Below are 14,782 nucleotides of genomic sequence, written 5' to 3'. Positions count from 1 at the left end.
GTCCTCTTCTACATTCTACCTGGTCCTGATTTCTTTCAAGTTTCTTTTTTTCCATTTGTTTTGGTCTGTTGGTCTCTCTCTTAGGTGAGGACATTTTATCAAACACCAGGTGTTCCTTTTAATTTTTGGTACATTTTTTCCTAGGCTTTTCTTTTAAATAAAAGTAAAGTGCATATATAGGAAATTGCGTGGGAGATAGATGTGTGGCTCAGTGAATTTCTCACAAAGCAAATGCCCTTCCCCTGACCAGATGGGTCTTGGCTCCCAGAGCCAGGTGCTACCATCCCAGGGTGGGGCCCTGTGTGCTAGCTCTGCACCCCAGCACTTCTTCTGGTCCCCTTTCCTAGTACTCAGTACACTTAGAGTCCCGTCCTCTTCCTTCTCCGACTGGGCTGTGCTCTCCCTGGAGTCGAGGACTGTCGGCCTTGTTCACTGCGTTTTCCTCAGCCCATGCGCAGAACCTGGCATGTAGTAAGTGCTGAATAAGTATTTGAATGAGTGGCAAGGTAAGGAGGGGAGGGGGAAAAAGGAAGTGAGAAAGAAAATTTTGTTTACAGTTTTCAAGGAACTCACCATTAGGGAAGACAAACCCAGAAAATGGGTCATTATTATATATTTTAAAACTGTCTAAGGGAAGCTTAGGACATTGTGGCCACCTAAGGAAGAATTTTTAGTCCTTTGCACTAGAATTTGCTTTTTTTGCTTTTTGGTTTTTATCTAACCTTTTTTCTTTTTTGAGAATTTTTTAAAATTTAAATTCATTTAGCCAACATACAACACATCATTAATTTTCAGAGGTAGAGTTCAGTAATTCATCGGTTGCACGTAACACCCAGTGTTCATCACGTCACGTGCCCTCCTTGGTGCCTGTTTGCCATGCAAATGGGAATATGTTTGCTGGGATAAGTGGACCTTGCTGAGAGAGCATGTACCTAGGCAGCAGCACGGCCACGTGTGAAAGCACCTTAGCTTGCTCAGGCTGGGCTGTGGTCAGAACTGGCAAGGCAAGTAGTGTGAGATGGCCTGGAAAGGAGAGTAGTGAGGGGGTGCCTGACCAGCATCCCAGTCTAGCCTGGATCCAGACTATGGACAAAGATCCAGACCTGTGCTGCTTTGACAAGGTCAGTGACTAGAGGAGGGCTTGGGCCCAAGCTGGACAACCCCGGAACTGTTGCAGGTCCCATCCCCTAGGCCTGCTCTGCTCAGCTGGCCCTGCAGAGGTCTCTTCAGACTCAATTGGTCACCCCGAATGTCAGGGTGACCAGTTAGTATGCTGAAAGGAGAGGAACATGAACTTGGGGGTCAGGGGCATCAGGTCAGAGTCCCGGCTGTGCCTCTTAGTTGTAAGACCTTGAACCTTTCTTTACCTTTGAACCTATTTCCTCATCTAGAACATGAAGTAGTAACAGTTGTAAGCATTAAATGTGAAAAGTGATTTATCAACTGCTCTACACACATATCAAGACTCAGACCCAGTGTTGCTGAAATGCTGTAAGGGGTTAAAAGGCACTTTTAAAACAAACCCAAAAAAGTATAAACTGTTACACTGATTTATTATCCTTGGTCTTGGTTTCCTGGTTGGTAAAGTACAGGGCCCAGTACCCGTTGCTTAGTTCAGGCCCGTTTCCTGTTATAATGGCAAATATTACCACCCGGCAGGGGTTGTGAATGAGGTCCCTGTCACAAAGCACATGGCCTTGTTCCTTAATTGCTAGGGTGGAATTAATTTGCTCTTCCTGTTTCTCTTGTGACAGGAAGTAGATGTCCTTGAATTTCAGTTGATTAATGGAGGCCTCTGAGCAGAGTGCTCCAGCCTCTCTTGCTTTTAATCCTTATGCAATGCAAGGCCCTAATTTGATAATTTTGCTGTTTTTTAGATGGATCACCTACTGGTTGAAAATATTGAGCGGGAAACGTTTCATCTCTGCTCCCGCCTCATTAATGGGCCGTACCGGCGGACGGTGAGAGCCCTGGTCTTCACATTAAAGCACCAAGCTGAAATCCGGGCTCAGGTGAAGAACGGCTCACTGCCAGTCGGCACGTTTGTACAGAACCACAAAAAATGACCTGAGGATGGTTCCAAAGCTGGGCTGGGCAGAAAGCAAAATGGGCCTCTCTCTGCCATTCAAAGACTCTTTTGAGTTTGGGTGATGGCTGCTGCTGGTGGTGCTAAATTTTCCCATGGTGCCATTCCTTCAGACAGAGGATGCAGAGAGCCCTGGGAGCCAGGCCTGCAGGAGAGGCTTCATTAGCTGTAGTGCGCTTGTGCTGCCTAACGGGACATGGCTGGCTGTCACTAGGAAGCACAGTACGGTTGCCATCACCTAGCCCAGGGAAAGGGTGACAGATTTCACTGGGAGTATGCCAAGGACACCTCTAAACTCCCCCATGTCAGGCAGATGAAGTAACTACTTTATTTCGCCACCCTGCAGGTAACTGAAACTCAATTACCACGGCTGCTTGCTCAGTCCCGTCCCCCTGAGTTTAGACAGCTCCCGTGCCTCTCAGAACTCCCCTGTCTGTTCTCTTTGCTCTACCCCAGGGGTGAGCCTGCTGGAGCCAGCCAACTACCCCTTCTTTCCAGAACTCACTTATCTGAACATTGCAGCTCTCCCTCGAAGACCTTCTGCATTGGTCTCTGGAGCCCCCATGCTGAGGCTTCTAATGAGGAGCTGGCCAGAAGCCTCCCCACACCTTGGGGTTTATTTGAATATGCTAGCTCTTGGGTTCGGGCTCTGTAGAAGATACATAATGAAATTTCTCTTGAAATGAGTTACCATAGTAGAAAAAAAAATGCACCTATATTCTAAAATGAAATGCCTCTGTAATGCCTCTGTATAAGCTTGCTTGAACAATGATGTAAATGTATTTGCTCTTTTAAAGTAATAAACTGGGAGGGTTTTTTTGTCTACAACAAAGGCTGTGGCCTATTCATTGAAAAGTGTTCGAAGTTGAGAAAGGGGACAGTTGGTGAAAATAAAGAATGATTGGACAAGACTTTGAGGGTGATAGCAGGACCCAAGAAAGGCTTTTTAGGCTAGAGGAGACTAGAGCATGTTTATAATCTGCAAAGAAGTCCGTAGAATGGAGGAAGTTGAAATTAAAAAAAAAAAAAAAAAAAAAAAGAGGGGCTAAGTTAAAAGCACAGACAAAAGAGAGGGAGCTAACGTCTGCTTTCTAAGTGCCAGACGTCCTTCCGAAGATAATTTATTAGCGTTTACATTGATCTTTATGTAGTGTTTTAAAAATCCTGCTTAACCTTTTCACCTGTTGTATTTGTAAGTGTTATTTCAGTTTTTTAGATGTCTTCATTTATTTAGTACCTACTTACTGAGCACCCATTTCTCAGGGCACTGTGGATATCTAGCAGAAGCTACCAAGCAGAAGTATTCTGTTCAGTTCCCCACTGCTCATAATGATTGGAGCTAGAATAATAATTGACCACTTAACCACGTGCTCAGCATTGTGGGAGACATTTAAAAAATTAATCATAGTAATACCTAATTAAAGATGAGGGAAGTAAGGCTCAGAAGGTTTAATAACTTGCTCAGGGTCACACAGATGGTGAGTGGCAGATTTACAATTCAGAACTGGGGTCTGCTTGATGTACAGTCTTCCTGGTTGATTTATCCTGTTCATGCTCTTAGGCATCGTGTACACACGGATGACACTCCAGTTGGCATCTTCAGCCCATACCTGTGCCCTGAATTTCAGGCAATATCTCCTAGATGTCTCGTGGACATCTCAAATGTGACACGTTTTCTTTCACTTGGCAATACTAGTACTTGAGCTAGAAACCTGGCGGTCAGCCTAGGCTCCTCATCGCCCCCACCCCCAAACTCAACGAAGTCCTGATTGTTCGTTTCTCACATAGATTTAGAATCTCTTGTCTCTTCTCCATCTCTAGTACATTTCAGGACTTTATCCTCTCTTATCCAGATGACCACATGGCCTCCTCAATGGTTCCTCTGCCTCTAGTCTCAGCCTCTTCAGACTGACTTCCCTATGCTAGAAACAAAGTGACATAGCAAAACTGGAAATCCCATGGTATCATCTCCCCCTTCCCACTCTGAGCAATTTCATGAGTTGCTTCCTTTCTCTAGAATGCTACTGTCTATCTAATTCTCTCTGCTGCCCCTACCATAATTCCTTGTATACTGTTTTGTACATACCCACAGGTTCTGTGGCTATGCTTTTGATTCTATCCCCACTCGATTGTAACCTCCTTCAGAAATCCTGCCAGAATTCAGAAATCCTGTTTGACTCATCTGGATATCTTCTGTCCTTAGATTAGTGCTTGTCCCATAGTAGTACCCAATACATGAGTGGAATTAATGGATGTCCAGGTATCTGTGCCCCTCCTGCCTCCACCCTTGTTCCCCTTATAGTCTGTTATCCACAGGTAGCTGGAATGAACCTTTTAAAATGTAAAACAAATTCTATCTTTTCTCTGCTCAAAACCTAGTGGCTTCCACCTCAGAGTAGAATCCTAAGCCCTTACCATGTCCTACAAGGCCCAATGTGATCTGGCTCCTGGCTGCCTCTTTGACCTCATTTCCTAATATTGTCTCCCTTTCTCACACCTTTATGGTCCCACTGACTCCCTTACTGTTCCAAACACACACACCAGACGTGTTCTTGCCTCATGGCCTTTGTACTTAACTCTTCCTCTGATCGCAATGCTCTTTCCATAAATATCTGCATGTTCCTGTCATCACTCAATTCAGATCTCTGCTTGCCTTATCAGATAGGCCTTCACTGACTACCCTAAATAAAATAGCCCTCTCTCTCAATCATTTTTTAATACGCTACCCCAATTTATTTTTCTTCAGAGTATTTATCCCCCACTTGACACAGTTTATTATTTCTTTATTGCCTATTACTTCCACCTCCTTTAAGAATTTCAGCTTCTTGATAGCAGACCCTTTGCTTTATTCCTGCTGTGCCTCCAGCACCTAGAACAGCCTGTCACAAGCTAGGTCTTCATAACTATTTATTGAACAGTTGAATGACCAGCTGTAGGCATACAGAGAAGTCATCTAATCCAACCAGGGAATGCTTCCTGGAAGAGGTGATACCTGGGTGCAGTCTGAAAGGGCAGAAGTAGGTACTTCGGTGGTTGAGGTATATGCCCAGCAGCGAAAGCAGAGTATGGAAAGCCCCCAGATTTTTAGGACCAATCTCATTTTTAATAAGGTTTAAAAAAGAAAAAAAAAAAAGGTCTAGAGAAAAAAACTCCTGTTTTTGCCATGTGATAATGTACAGTTTTTTGTGAATTTAAATTTATTTCTTTCTATATTTTTAGGACCAATCTCATTTTTAATAAGGTTTAAAAAAGAAAAAAAAAAAAAAAGGTCTAGGGAAAGCCCCCAGAACTGTGATACCTGGGAGGTAATTGGTATGGCTAGAGTAGAAGACACATGCAGGAGAGTACCTGGAGATGAGGCCAGAGAGAAAGGCAAGGACCAAGACAAATGTGAAGGGTCTCGAGCACAAAGTGAAGGAGTCTGGACTGATTGCAGGAACTGATTAGTTTCTCATTACTGGGCTGTGTGGAAGAGAAGCTGGAGCAGGGAGAGGGACAGGAAGGAGGAAGCTTCATTTATAAACATCCAAAGAGTTCTGCTAACTGAGGAACCCAGAGTAAGTTGAAAACAAATTGCTGTCTGGCTGAAAGCCTTCAGTGGTGATGGTTAGAAAGTGAAATGATTGCAGAGATGTGCTTTGGAGATTTGGAAAGCAGGCTGTGTTATTTGTGGCTGTTTTCTCCTTGATGCATGTGCAGAATTTCCATGAACGTTAATGGAGCTATTCTGAGTGCTTGCCAAAGGGAAGGAGGCTCGCAGACACCGACATAAGTTTGCCCACCCACTAGGAAGCACCTCTGAGCTCCAACCTGTTCTCAGTGAAAGGGGTCAGCTCCCGAAATGGGTTAAGAGAGGTTCCTAGGACCTTGAGTTACCTGTGAGTCTAGGCATGAATATGTCTTCTAAGTGTATTCTGTTGCTAGAGGAAATTGGGAAATTAAGTACTGTTAGAGTCCGCTCCAGTAGCTTATTGGTCCTTTTCTTGTGGTTAAATTGGAAGTCCTGGGCCCTTGGGTAGGGACTAGAGCTTTTCATTCATTCACTCAGTGAGCAAATGTTGCCCAGAACTGCACTGGCCCTGGAGAAACTGTAATATATGAGATAGAATTTCTACCTTTGGGGAACTCTTAGTCTGGTGGGGAGACAGACACATAGGTAAATAATTATAGTACAAGATATGAAGTATTGACTATAGATATTTATTTAAAATGTTGAAAAAGTGTGAAAAGGGATGATCAGCACCATTCTAGGGGAAGGAAAGGTTTCTAGAGAGATAATATTTGAACCAAATCTCAAAAGATAAGTAGTAGTTCTTAGCAGAGGGAGCAGTGTGTGTGTGCAAAAGCACGTGTAAAGTGCATGGCTTATTTCAGTAGAGGCAAAATTATATGTGTAGTGGAAGCATAAAGTTCTTAGAAATGGTGAAGAGAAATGGAGGGGGGAGTAGCCAGGGCCTCGGAGGCCTTGTGCAGGAAGGAGTTGGACGTTGGCCTTCAGATAATGGGAGGATGAGAAGTTTTTGAGGATGTGAGGGACCTATATAAGGTATGTGTTTTATGAAGATGAAAATGTTCCAATGTAAGCATATTTAAGAAAATTTTTTTAAAAATTTTAAACCAAAAACTTAACATAAAGGAAAGACACACTTGAGATTCAGTAAATGCGAGATCTTTTTTTTTTTTTGACAAATGAAGTTTCGAGTTGACCAAACAGATATCATTAGAGTCCCAGGTTTGAAGAATGGCAGGAAGCTCAGATAATGCATTTACTTTGTTCAGTGGTAAAGGAACAGGCAGCTGGCCTTTTTTCATTTATAGAATATCAGGTTCTTAAACTTGTGCTTGTCAACCTTGGTTTTCTTTTGCTGCAGCCTCAGGCCTCAGAGCCTCACTCTGAGATTTGTAATGTGTTTTGGATGCGTTTATCACAGCCAGATGGGGCGGGGGCTCAGCTTGTTACTGCCCATTATTGCTATCAAACGGAGTCCATCCAGAAAACAAGGCTTTGGGAGCTTCGATTAGGTCAGTGACACTGCCTTGGTTTCAAAAGAGAGATGGTTTGATTGGATGACATTGTATTTTCTTTTAAATCAACCAAAATGATAAGATTACTGTCTGGGATAGGCTTACCCATAAGCTAAGGAGCTTAGTTTCAAGATCCAGGAAGCCCAGGATGTCCAATCAAATGCTGCTTGTTCATCCTGTTAAAATCATTTATTCACTGCATATTTGTTGAGCTCTTACAAGCCAGGTCCAGGGGTCCCTGGGATAAATGAGACATAGTCTCTGGCCCCAAGAAGCTCACAGTCTAATGAAAGAAACAGACAAATGATTATGAATTATGGGAATTCAAAGAAAAAGAAATAAACCAATAAACATATTAGAAGATGCTCAACCTTACTAATAAACAGGGAATGGGAAAGATTAATGCCAACCTTGAAGACCTAAAGGATTTGGGGACAGTGATCTCATTATCTCTGTTCCATTCACCGGCCCCTGCACAAATCAAATGGATCCTGGAAGGTGACCGTGGACTACAGCAAAATCAACCAAGTGGTAGTTCTACTTGGCAGCTGCTGTGCCAGACATGGCATCTTTCCTAGAGCACATTGAACTTGTCCTCAGGTACATGGTTATGTAGCTACTGACCTGGTGAATGTTTTTCATGTCCTTCCCTATCAGAAAGAAAGAGTTCACATTCACTTGGACAGTCTTGCCCCAGGGCTGTTAACCTTCCTGCTCTCTCACAACCTAGTCTGAGAAGAGACCTATCCTGCCTAGATAACCTTGCAGAACATCACATTGGGCCAGATGAGCAATGAACAACATGTATATTGGAAGCCTTAGTGAGACACATACATTGCAGAGAGCAGAAGAAAACATTAAGAAGATTCAGAGGCCTGATATCTCAGTGATATTTGTAGGGACCAGTAGTCTGGAATGTGCCAGGGACATGTCCTCCAAAGGAAAAGACAATGACTGCTTCTCCCACTCCCCCATTAAGAAAAAAAAAAAAAAAAAAAACCACAATGGCAGAGAGGGGGCCCCTTTGGGCTTTGGAGGCAGCATATTTCACACCTGGGAATACTGCTCCATCCCATATTCTGGATGACACAGAAGGCTGCCAGTTCTGGATGGCCCAGAGAGGGAAGGGGCTCAGCAGCAGATCCCGGCTATGGCACAAGTAGCCTTATCACCTGAAAGAACCCATGGTACTTGAGGTATCTGTAGTGGAAAAAGATACCCACAGAGTTTATGATGAGGCCTAGTAGGAGACAATGTAGACCCCTGGGGTTTTGGAACAGGGCCATGTCTCTGTAACCAAGAATAATACAGTTTTCAAAACATAACTTCTGATTTGCTGAGTGTTCTGGTAGAGACAGATCATATGACTGCAGATCATCGAGTTGACCATGCAGCTAAAGCTGCTCCTCATAAGCTGGATTCTGTGAAACCCACCAAATCATAAGGTCACACAAGGTCAGCAGCAATTCATTATGATAGACATGGTACAACTGGGATTGGGCACAGCAGGGCCAGAGGGCAAAAGACAGTTGCAGGAGCAGGTGGCCCAGACATTTATGTCCTCCTCCATCTTTGCACCAGTGCCTCTCCCTCATATCACCTATGGCTGCCTGAGGAGCTCCTTAGATCCAGCTGGAGGAGAAAAAAAAAAGCCAAGCTTTGTTCATGGGTGGGTCAGCTCAGTTTGTGTGAGCAAGCCAAAAATAGACTGTTGCTACACTGCAGGCCCCACTGCAGTGTCCTTGAAAGATGGCAGAGGAAGAAATCCTTCCAGTGGACAAGCTCTGGATACTACACGCTGTCATCTACCTTTTCTGGAAAGAAAGGGGGCCCATGGTTAGATGATACATGGATATGATGGGCAGTGGTGAATGGCTTGGCTGGTTAGGAGTCTGAAAGGATGAAACTAGAAAATCGGGGACAGATCTGGGGTACAGGCTCATGGATGGACTATGAGAGTGGACACCGAGTGTGAAGTTCTATGTATTCCATGCTAACACCCACCAGAGAGTGTACACCATGGAAGAAGCACTGAACAGTACAAGCAGCCATGCTGTGTGAACCACATGATTTGGCAGGACCTGTGGTTTTTGACTGTGCAGCCAAAGCTGCTCATTGTAAGCTGGATTGTATCAGATCCACCAAATCATAAGGGCACACAATCCCTAATGAACTTGCTGTATGCTAATCTCCCATCTCACAGTCTACTTTCCAGGGAACTGGACCTGCAACAGAGCTCTTCTAATTGTTGATAACTCTTAGATCAGATGTCAGCAAACTTTTCTAAAAAGGGACAGTTAGTAAATATTTTAGGCTTTGCAGGCCATATGGTCTCTCACAACCATTCAACCCTGATGCTGTAGTGCAAAAGCAGCCGCAGATGATATGTAAATGAGTGAGTGTGGCTGTGTGCCAATAAAACTTCAGAAGAGTACGTGGTAGATGGCATTTGGTCTATGGCCTTGGTTTGCCAACCCCTACTCTAGAAAAATTTCCAGGAGTGCATGAAGTAGGCATTAGAAAAATTTAATTGCAACATGGTCAGTAATAAAATTTTAGAAGTAATCTCAATTTACATTAGAGAAAGAATGGTTAAATAAGTTGTGGTACTTTCACAACTTGGAATACTAAGCAGCAGATAAAAAGAATGAATTTAGATCCACGTAACATCACTTGTCCAGTAGAAATATAACACAAGCCAGCCACATGTGTAGTTTTACACTTCCCAGGAGCCACATTAAAAACCATCAAGAGAAACAGATGAAATTAATGATATGTTCGAGCTCTATACACTGAAGATATTATCACTTTAACATGTAATTAGCATAAAAATTACTGAGATATTTTACATTCTTTTTTTTGCAATCTGATGTGTATTTTACACTAAAGAGCACATCTCAGTTTGGGCTAACTACGCTTTCAAATGTTCAGTGGCTGCATGTGGCGGTGGCCACTGTATTGGACAGCATAGATCTGTACTGAAAATCTGCTGATGTGGAGAGGCCATTGACGCATTTGGTCCAGTGAAAAAAGGAAGTCACAGGGCAGTAAGTACAGTGTGGACCACTTAAGTAAGGGGGAAAAAAACACAGGAACATATTGAAGAAGAAGGTATGTATGCATGTGTACCTGATGTAGAGAGAGGCTTTGGGTGGCATGGTGGAGGAGGGACACACTCTCTGCTTACCTGAATTTTTTAAAATAGATTTTTTATTTGGGGATAGTTTCAGACTTGCAGAAAAGTTACAAAGACAATACGGAGAGCTCCTATCTGCCCCTCACCCCGTTTCCCCTGTTGTTAACGTTGTACTGTAGTGTGGCACGTGTGTCAAAATGAAAACGTCACCCTTGCTACGTTACTGTTAACTCCAGGCTTCGTTCAGCCTTCATCAGTTTTTCCACTAATGCCCTTTTTCTGTTCTAGAATTCAGTCGGTGATTGAACTGCATTTAGTCATGCCTCCCTAGACTTCTCTGCTCTCTGCCCGATTCCCCGGTCTTTCCTTGTTTCCTATGACCTTGACAGTCTTGAGCAGGGCTGGCCAGGTATTTTGTAGAATGCTCCTAAGTTCAGGTTTGTCTGAAGAAGTCCTCTTGACTGAGCTGGGGTCATGGGTTTTGAGGAAGAATATCCCAGAGGTGAGCTCCCCTTCCTGTCACAGCACACCTAGAGGTACAGGATAGCCAGGTAAGTTATCACTGGGAGTGTTAACCTCCATGGCTTGGGTAGGGTAGTGCTTCTCCAAATGTTACTCTTTTTCACTTTCCATACTCTATTCTTTGGGGGAAGTCACCAGACCCTACTCAAAGGTGGTAGTAATCAAACTCCACCTCCTGGGTAGAGTATCTACATAAATTTTTTGGAATTCTTCCCTAAGGAAGATTTGTCCATTCTTTATCTCTCTCTCTCTCTCTCTCTCTTTCTTGCTCTACCTACCTACCTACCTACCTATCAGTATGGACTCACATGTATTTATTTTATACTTTGGGTTGTAATCCAATCAAATTTTTTTCACAGTGAATATAAATTCATGTACTGTAATGTTTTTAATGCAGAAAACATACAAACAATCATGCTGTATGAGACACAAATTCTGTGATTGGCAAGACTTTTCCCTCCACAGCTCTTCATGACTGCCTTTGAGTAGGATAATCATTGGCTCATTGCTATTCAACTAGCAACTTTAGACAAGCTATTTCAACCCTCCAGGACTCCATCCCCACATCCGAATAACAAAGTGTATCATAAAATGGTCTCAAGGTGCAGAAGGGGATGATGTTTGTATGTACAGGTATTTTGTTTCCTATTAATAGACCTGACGTCCTTAATGGCAAGGGTTATCTTCTCTTATTTCTCTTATTTATGTTGGAAAATGAGCCCAGAGTTAATAGCCCTTGAGAGCATCACGTAAACATAATCAATATTTATATCCCCTATCACAACCCCAAATAGTTCTCCTGTCCTACTTTTTCACCTCTCTGAGTGGGATATGGTTTTCTTCTTCTCCCTCAGCTTTTTCTCCAGTGGCTGATATCTACCCCGAGGCCTGTCATCCAGGGCCTCATTCTAGGACGTCTGCTGACCTCTCCGGCCTCATGCTTGTGCCTCTATCTCTACTATGGCCACACAGGTGCCCTATTACCCCTGTGAACAAAAATGCTTGCTGAATATCTCCCTCCTCTCTGCCAGGCCCTGAGATGAGACAGAACCAACAGGGGCTCTGTGTCCTGGCTCATCATCCAGTGAGGGGATCAAGTCCTCAATCCGTAGCAATCTATCATAGGAATGGGTGAGGGACTGTGGGAGCATCATGGGGCAAGGGCTTGATTGTGCCTGCGGAGAGGCCCAATCTGGAGAGCATCAGAAAGGCTTTGCAAAAAAAATGCTGCCTCTGGAGCTGGGCTTTAATGGGTATATCAATAGGAGTTTAGCAGGGAGTGGATGGGACAAGTGCGGTTCTAGGTACAAGGAAAGGTATATGCATGCCAGAGAAATATCAAAGAACAGGGAACAGTAACATGTGTGATGTGCCTGGAGCCAAAGGGCAGAAAGAGAAAGAATAGCCAGAAGTGAGAGTGGGGAATGAGTCAGGGGACAGTCTGAAGTGAAGGCCTGAATGAAATTTTTATGATTTCGAGATGAGGAAATACTTAAGTAAAAGTAGAGGTACAGTATGAAGGGCTCACCACACAGGTAGCTGTTAATCAGCAAATCCGGAGCACGTATGGCACATCAGGCACTATTAATTTACTCCTCCACCTTATGTGAGCTTTAGGGCTGAGACGGTGTCTGATTAGTTGCTGTGTTCCTGGCACAGGGTCTAGCACAGGGCAGGAGCTTGGTACACACACGCTGAATGAGGGTATTAGAACACCAGGTGAGGTCCTGCCTGGGATCTCACCATGCAGGAGATGGGCCAAGCCTGCCATCAACCGTGACTTTCTCATGGTTCTGTAGATTGTGCTGCATCAGTATATCTCTATCTGTGCAAGAGTCCCATCCTCTCCTGCCTGATGCAGTGAGCAGAGCGCCCCGAAGAAGCACTAAGGATTGGATTGCTTCAGAGCCAGAAAACTCATGGCCCATGGGAGGTTCACTTCAGAGTAAACAGCCCACGTGGCCTTGGGGACATGATAGGAGGACAACCCACAAGGGAAAATGCACCCAGGGTTAGCAGGGGGCCTCCGAGCCAGTACTTGAGCTGATCAAACATCAGGAGTTTTCAAAGTTATTATTTTGGAGGGGCTGTGTGGTGGAGAATCAAATCATCACAGCCCCAGCCATGACAGAGTGCACTCCTGCTACATGCAGGAGGCTGTGCTGGGCACTCTGGCTCCGTCTCTTTTTCTCACTGCTCCAAAATGTGACCTCTGAATAGAAGACCTCTATTCTTCTCCACATCCCAAAGCCAGAGCCTCTGACCTTGTCTCCTTGGGGACACTCTTACCTCTCCTATAGTCGGTTCTCCACCCAGCAGCCAGAGTGAGCATCTGGAACAGACTTGTAGGTCATGTCACTCCTCTGTCCAAAGCCCTTGGTGGCTCTCATCACACATCCCCTACAGTGGCCTATGAGGTCCCCAGTGTCCTGATCTCTGGCACCATCTCCAACACCTGGCTCCCTCTGCTCTGGCCTTCTGTCAAACTTCTAAACTATGGCCCTCTGTTGGGGTGTTTGCATCCACTGTTGCCTCTGCCTGCACACTGGGACCACCCCGGGGTGACTTCTTATCATGCAAGTCTCACCTCCTCTGAGAGGTCTTCCCTGGCCACCCTCTCTAATTAGGCTGTAACCCCGGAGCCATTCTCTGACACATGGGGGCTTTTTTTTTTTTTCCATAGGATTTAACCCCATCTCAACTGACTGACTGACTGACTTACTATACTCATTTATTGTTTATTTTCTCTGGTGTACCCCCACCAGAGCACACACTTCCTAGGAGCAGTGACCCTGTGTGTCCCTCCTCTGGGTCTCCAGTGCCTGGCTCAGGGCTCAGCCTCCAGCAGGACTCCGTACATATGTACTGAGTGAGGGGCTCCCCCTCCGCAACTTCAAGCTGGCCCCCAAGTGCCCGCACAGCCAAGCAGCCTTGTCTGCGCGACACAGGAAAGCCTAATCCAGCGTGTGTAGACCGACAGATGGTGTGGAACTCAGAGCTGAGCGGTTGTTATTAGTCTGAGTTGCTTTTGCTTGGAATAGGATTAGCATAAATACCATCCCAGGCAAGTGGATAAGGTAAAGCTCTGTTAGTTACATTCAGATTTTGTTTCCCTGTTGCAATCCAGAACCATCCTTTTGCTGGGTTAGTTCAATTCATGGCTAATGGTGTTGTCCAGAAAGGCCAGATGGAGTGGGAGTGGGAGGGTCACACACACATAATACTTCCTGGTCCCCATCTTGCTCTTCCCTCCCAGACCCTGCTCCACACTGGCCTCTAGAGTGACCCTCTAGGCACTCGAATCCAACCTTAGCACAGCTGGCAGGAAGCCTGGTACTGGTACGCATTGGCCTGATGAAGCCCAAATGCCTTATGATGATGAAGATGAAAATGTGATCATGGACGCTGCTCTGTAACTCTCAAAGTCTCCCAGCTGCCCTGTAAAGCCCAGGCATATCATTGTCATTCATCAAGTGACAATTTGATGGCTCAGAGAGGTTCAGTGATTTGCCCAAGGTTGCTCAGCCAGCGAGCCACAAAGATAGGTACGAAGCCCAGGGCCGTGGACTGGTTGTTTGACAGGCATCCAAAGTGCTTCCTGAGCTGGCCAGCCTTCCAGCGAAGCTGTGGTGCTCCTCCAGCTGCTCATGTGTCAGCCTCACCTGACTCAGCAAGAAGCCAAGTCAAAGGCAGGAGTCTGTCGGCCCCATGAAACTCCTATTTTCTGGCTAAGAAGCATTACTTGCTTTAGCCTCTTCCTCTTTAGCTCCATTAAGGAGCATTTGGGGTTTTTTTTTTGGGGGGGGGGGAGTCATTTTCCACAAAGAAACAGAGTTCTTAAAAACTGATATATAATAATATGTATAATAATATGTATAATAACAACATCAGCTAACATTTGCAGAGTATTATGTCAAGACTGTGCTAAGTGCTTTAAGTGCATTATTTTGAACACCCTTCCCCACCATTACTGAAAAAACAAGAGATTACAGGGGCACCTGGGGGCGCTCAGT

At 44.7% G+C, this 14,782-nt stretch overlaps 1 protein-coding gene and 1 long non-coding RNA gene across 7 annotated transcripts in view; both read left to right on the top strand.

Moving 5' to 3' along the window:
• The window catches only part of TCEANC2 (transcription elongation factor A N-terminal and central domain containing 2), a 36,448-nt gene extending 33,530 nt beyond the window's left edge, over window positions 1-2,918 (top strand). For all 6 annotated transcript variants that reach the window (XM_025427708.3, XM_025427707.3, XM_025427704.3 and 3 more), the window contains exon 5: window positions 1,878-2,918. In XM_025427708.3, the coding sequence (XP_025283493.1) occupies window positions 1,878-2,066 (189 nt within the window). In that variant the 3' untranslated portion in view covers window positions 2,067-2,918. The remainder of the gene's footprint in view (window positions 1-1,877) is intronic.
• A 6,243-nt stretch (window positions 2,919-9,161) lies between these two features.
• Window positions 9,162-14,633, top strand: LOC112647066 (uncharacterized). Its single transcript, XR_003128046.3, has 3 exons — window positions 9,162-11,402; window positions 11,624-11,741; window positions 14,026-14,633. It is a non-coding gene; the product is annotated as an uncharacterized LOC112647066 (long non-coding RNA).
• Window positions 14,634-14,782: the final 149 nt, after the last annotated feature.

Source organism: Canis lupus, chromosome 5, assembly GCF_003254725.2.
Source record: "Canis lupus dingo isolate Sandy chromosome 5, ASM325472v2, whole genome shotgun sequence".
NCBI classification, from domain to species: domain Eukaryota; kingdom Metazoa; phylum Chordata; class Mammalia; order Carnivora; family Canidae; genus Canis; species Canis lupus.
Note: the sequence above shows the minus strand (reverse complement) of the source record. Positions and strands in the feature narration are given on the sequence as shown.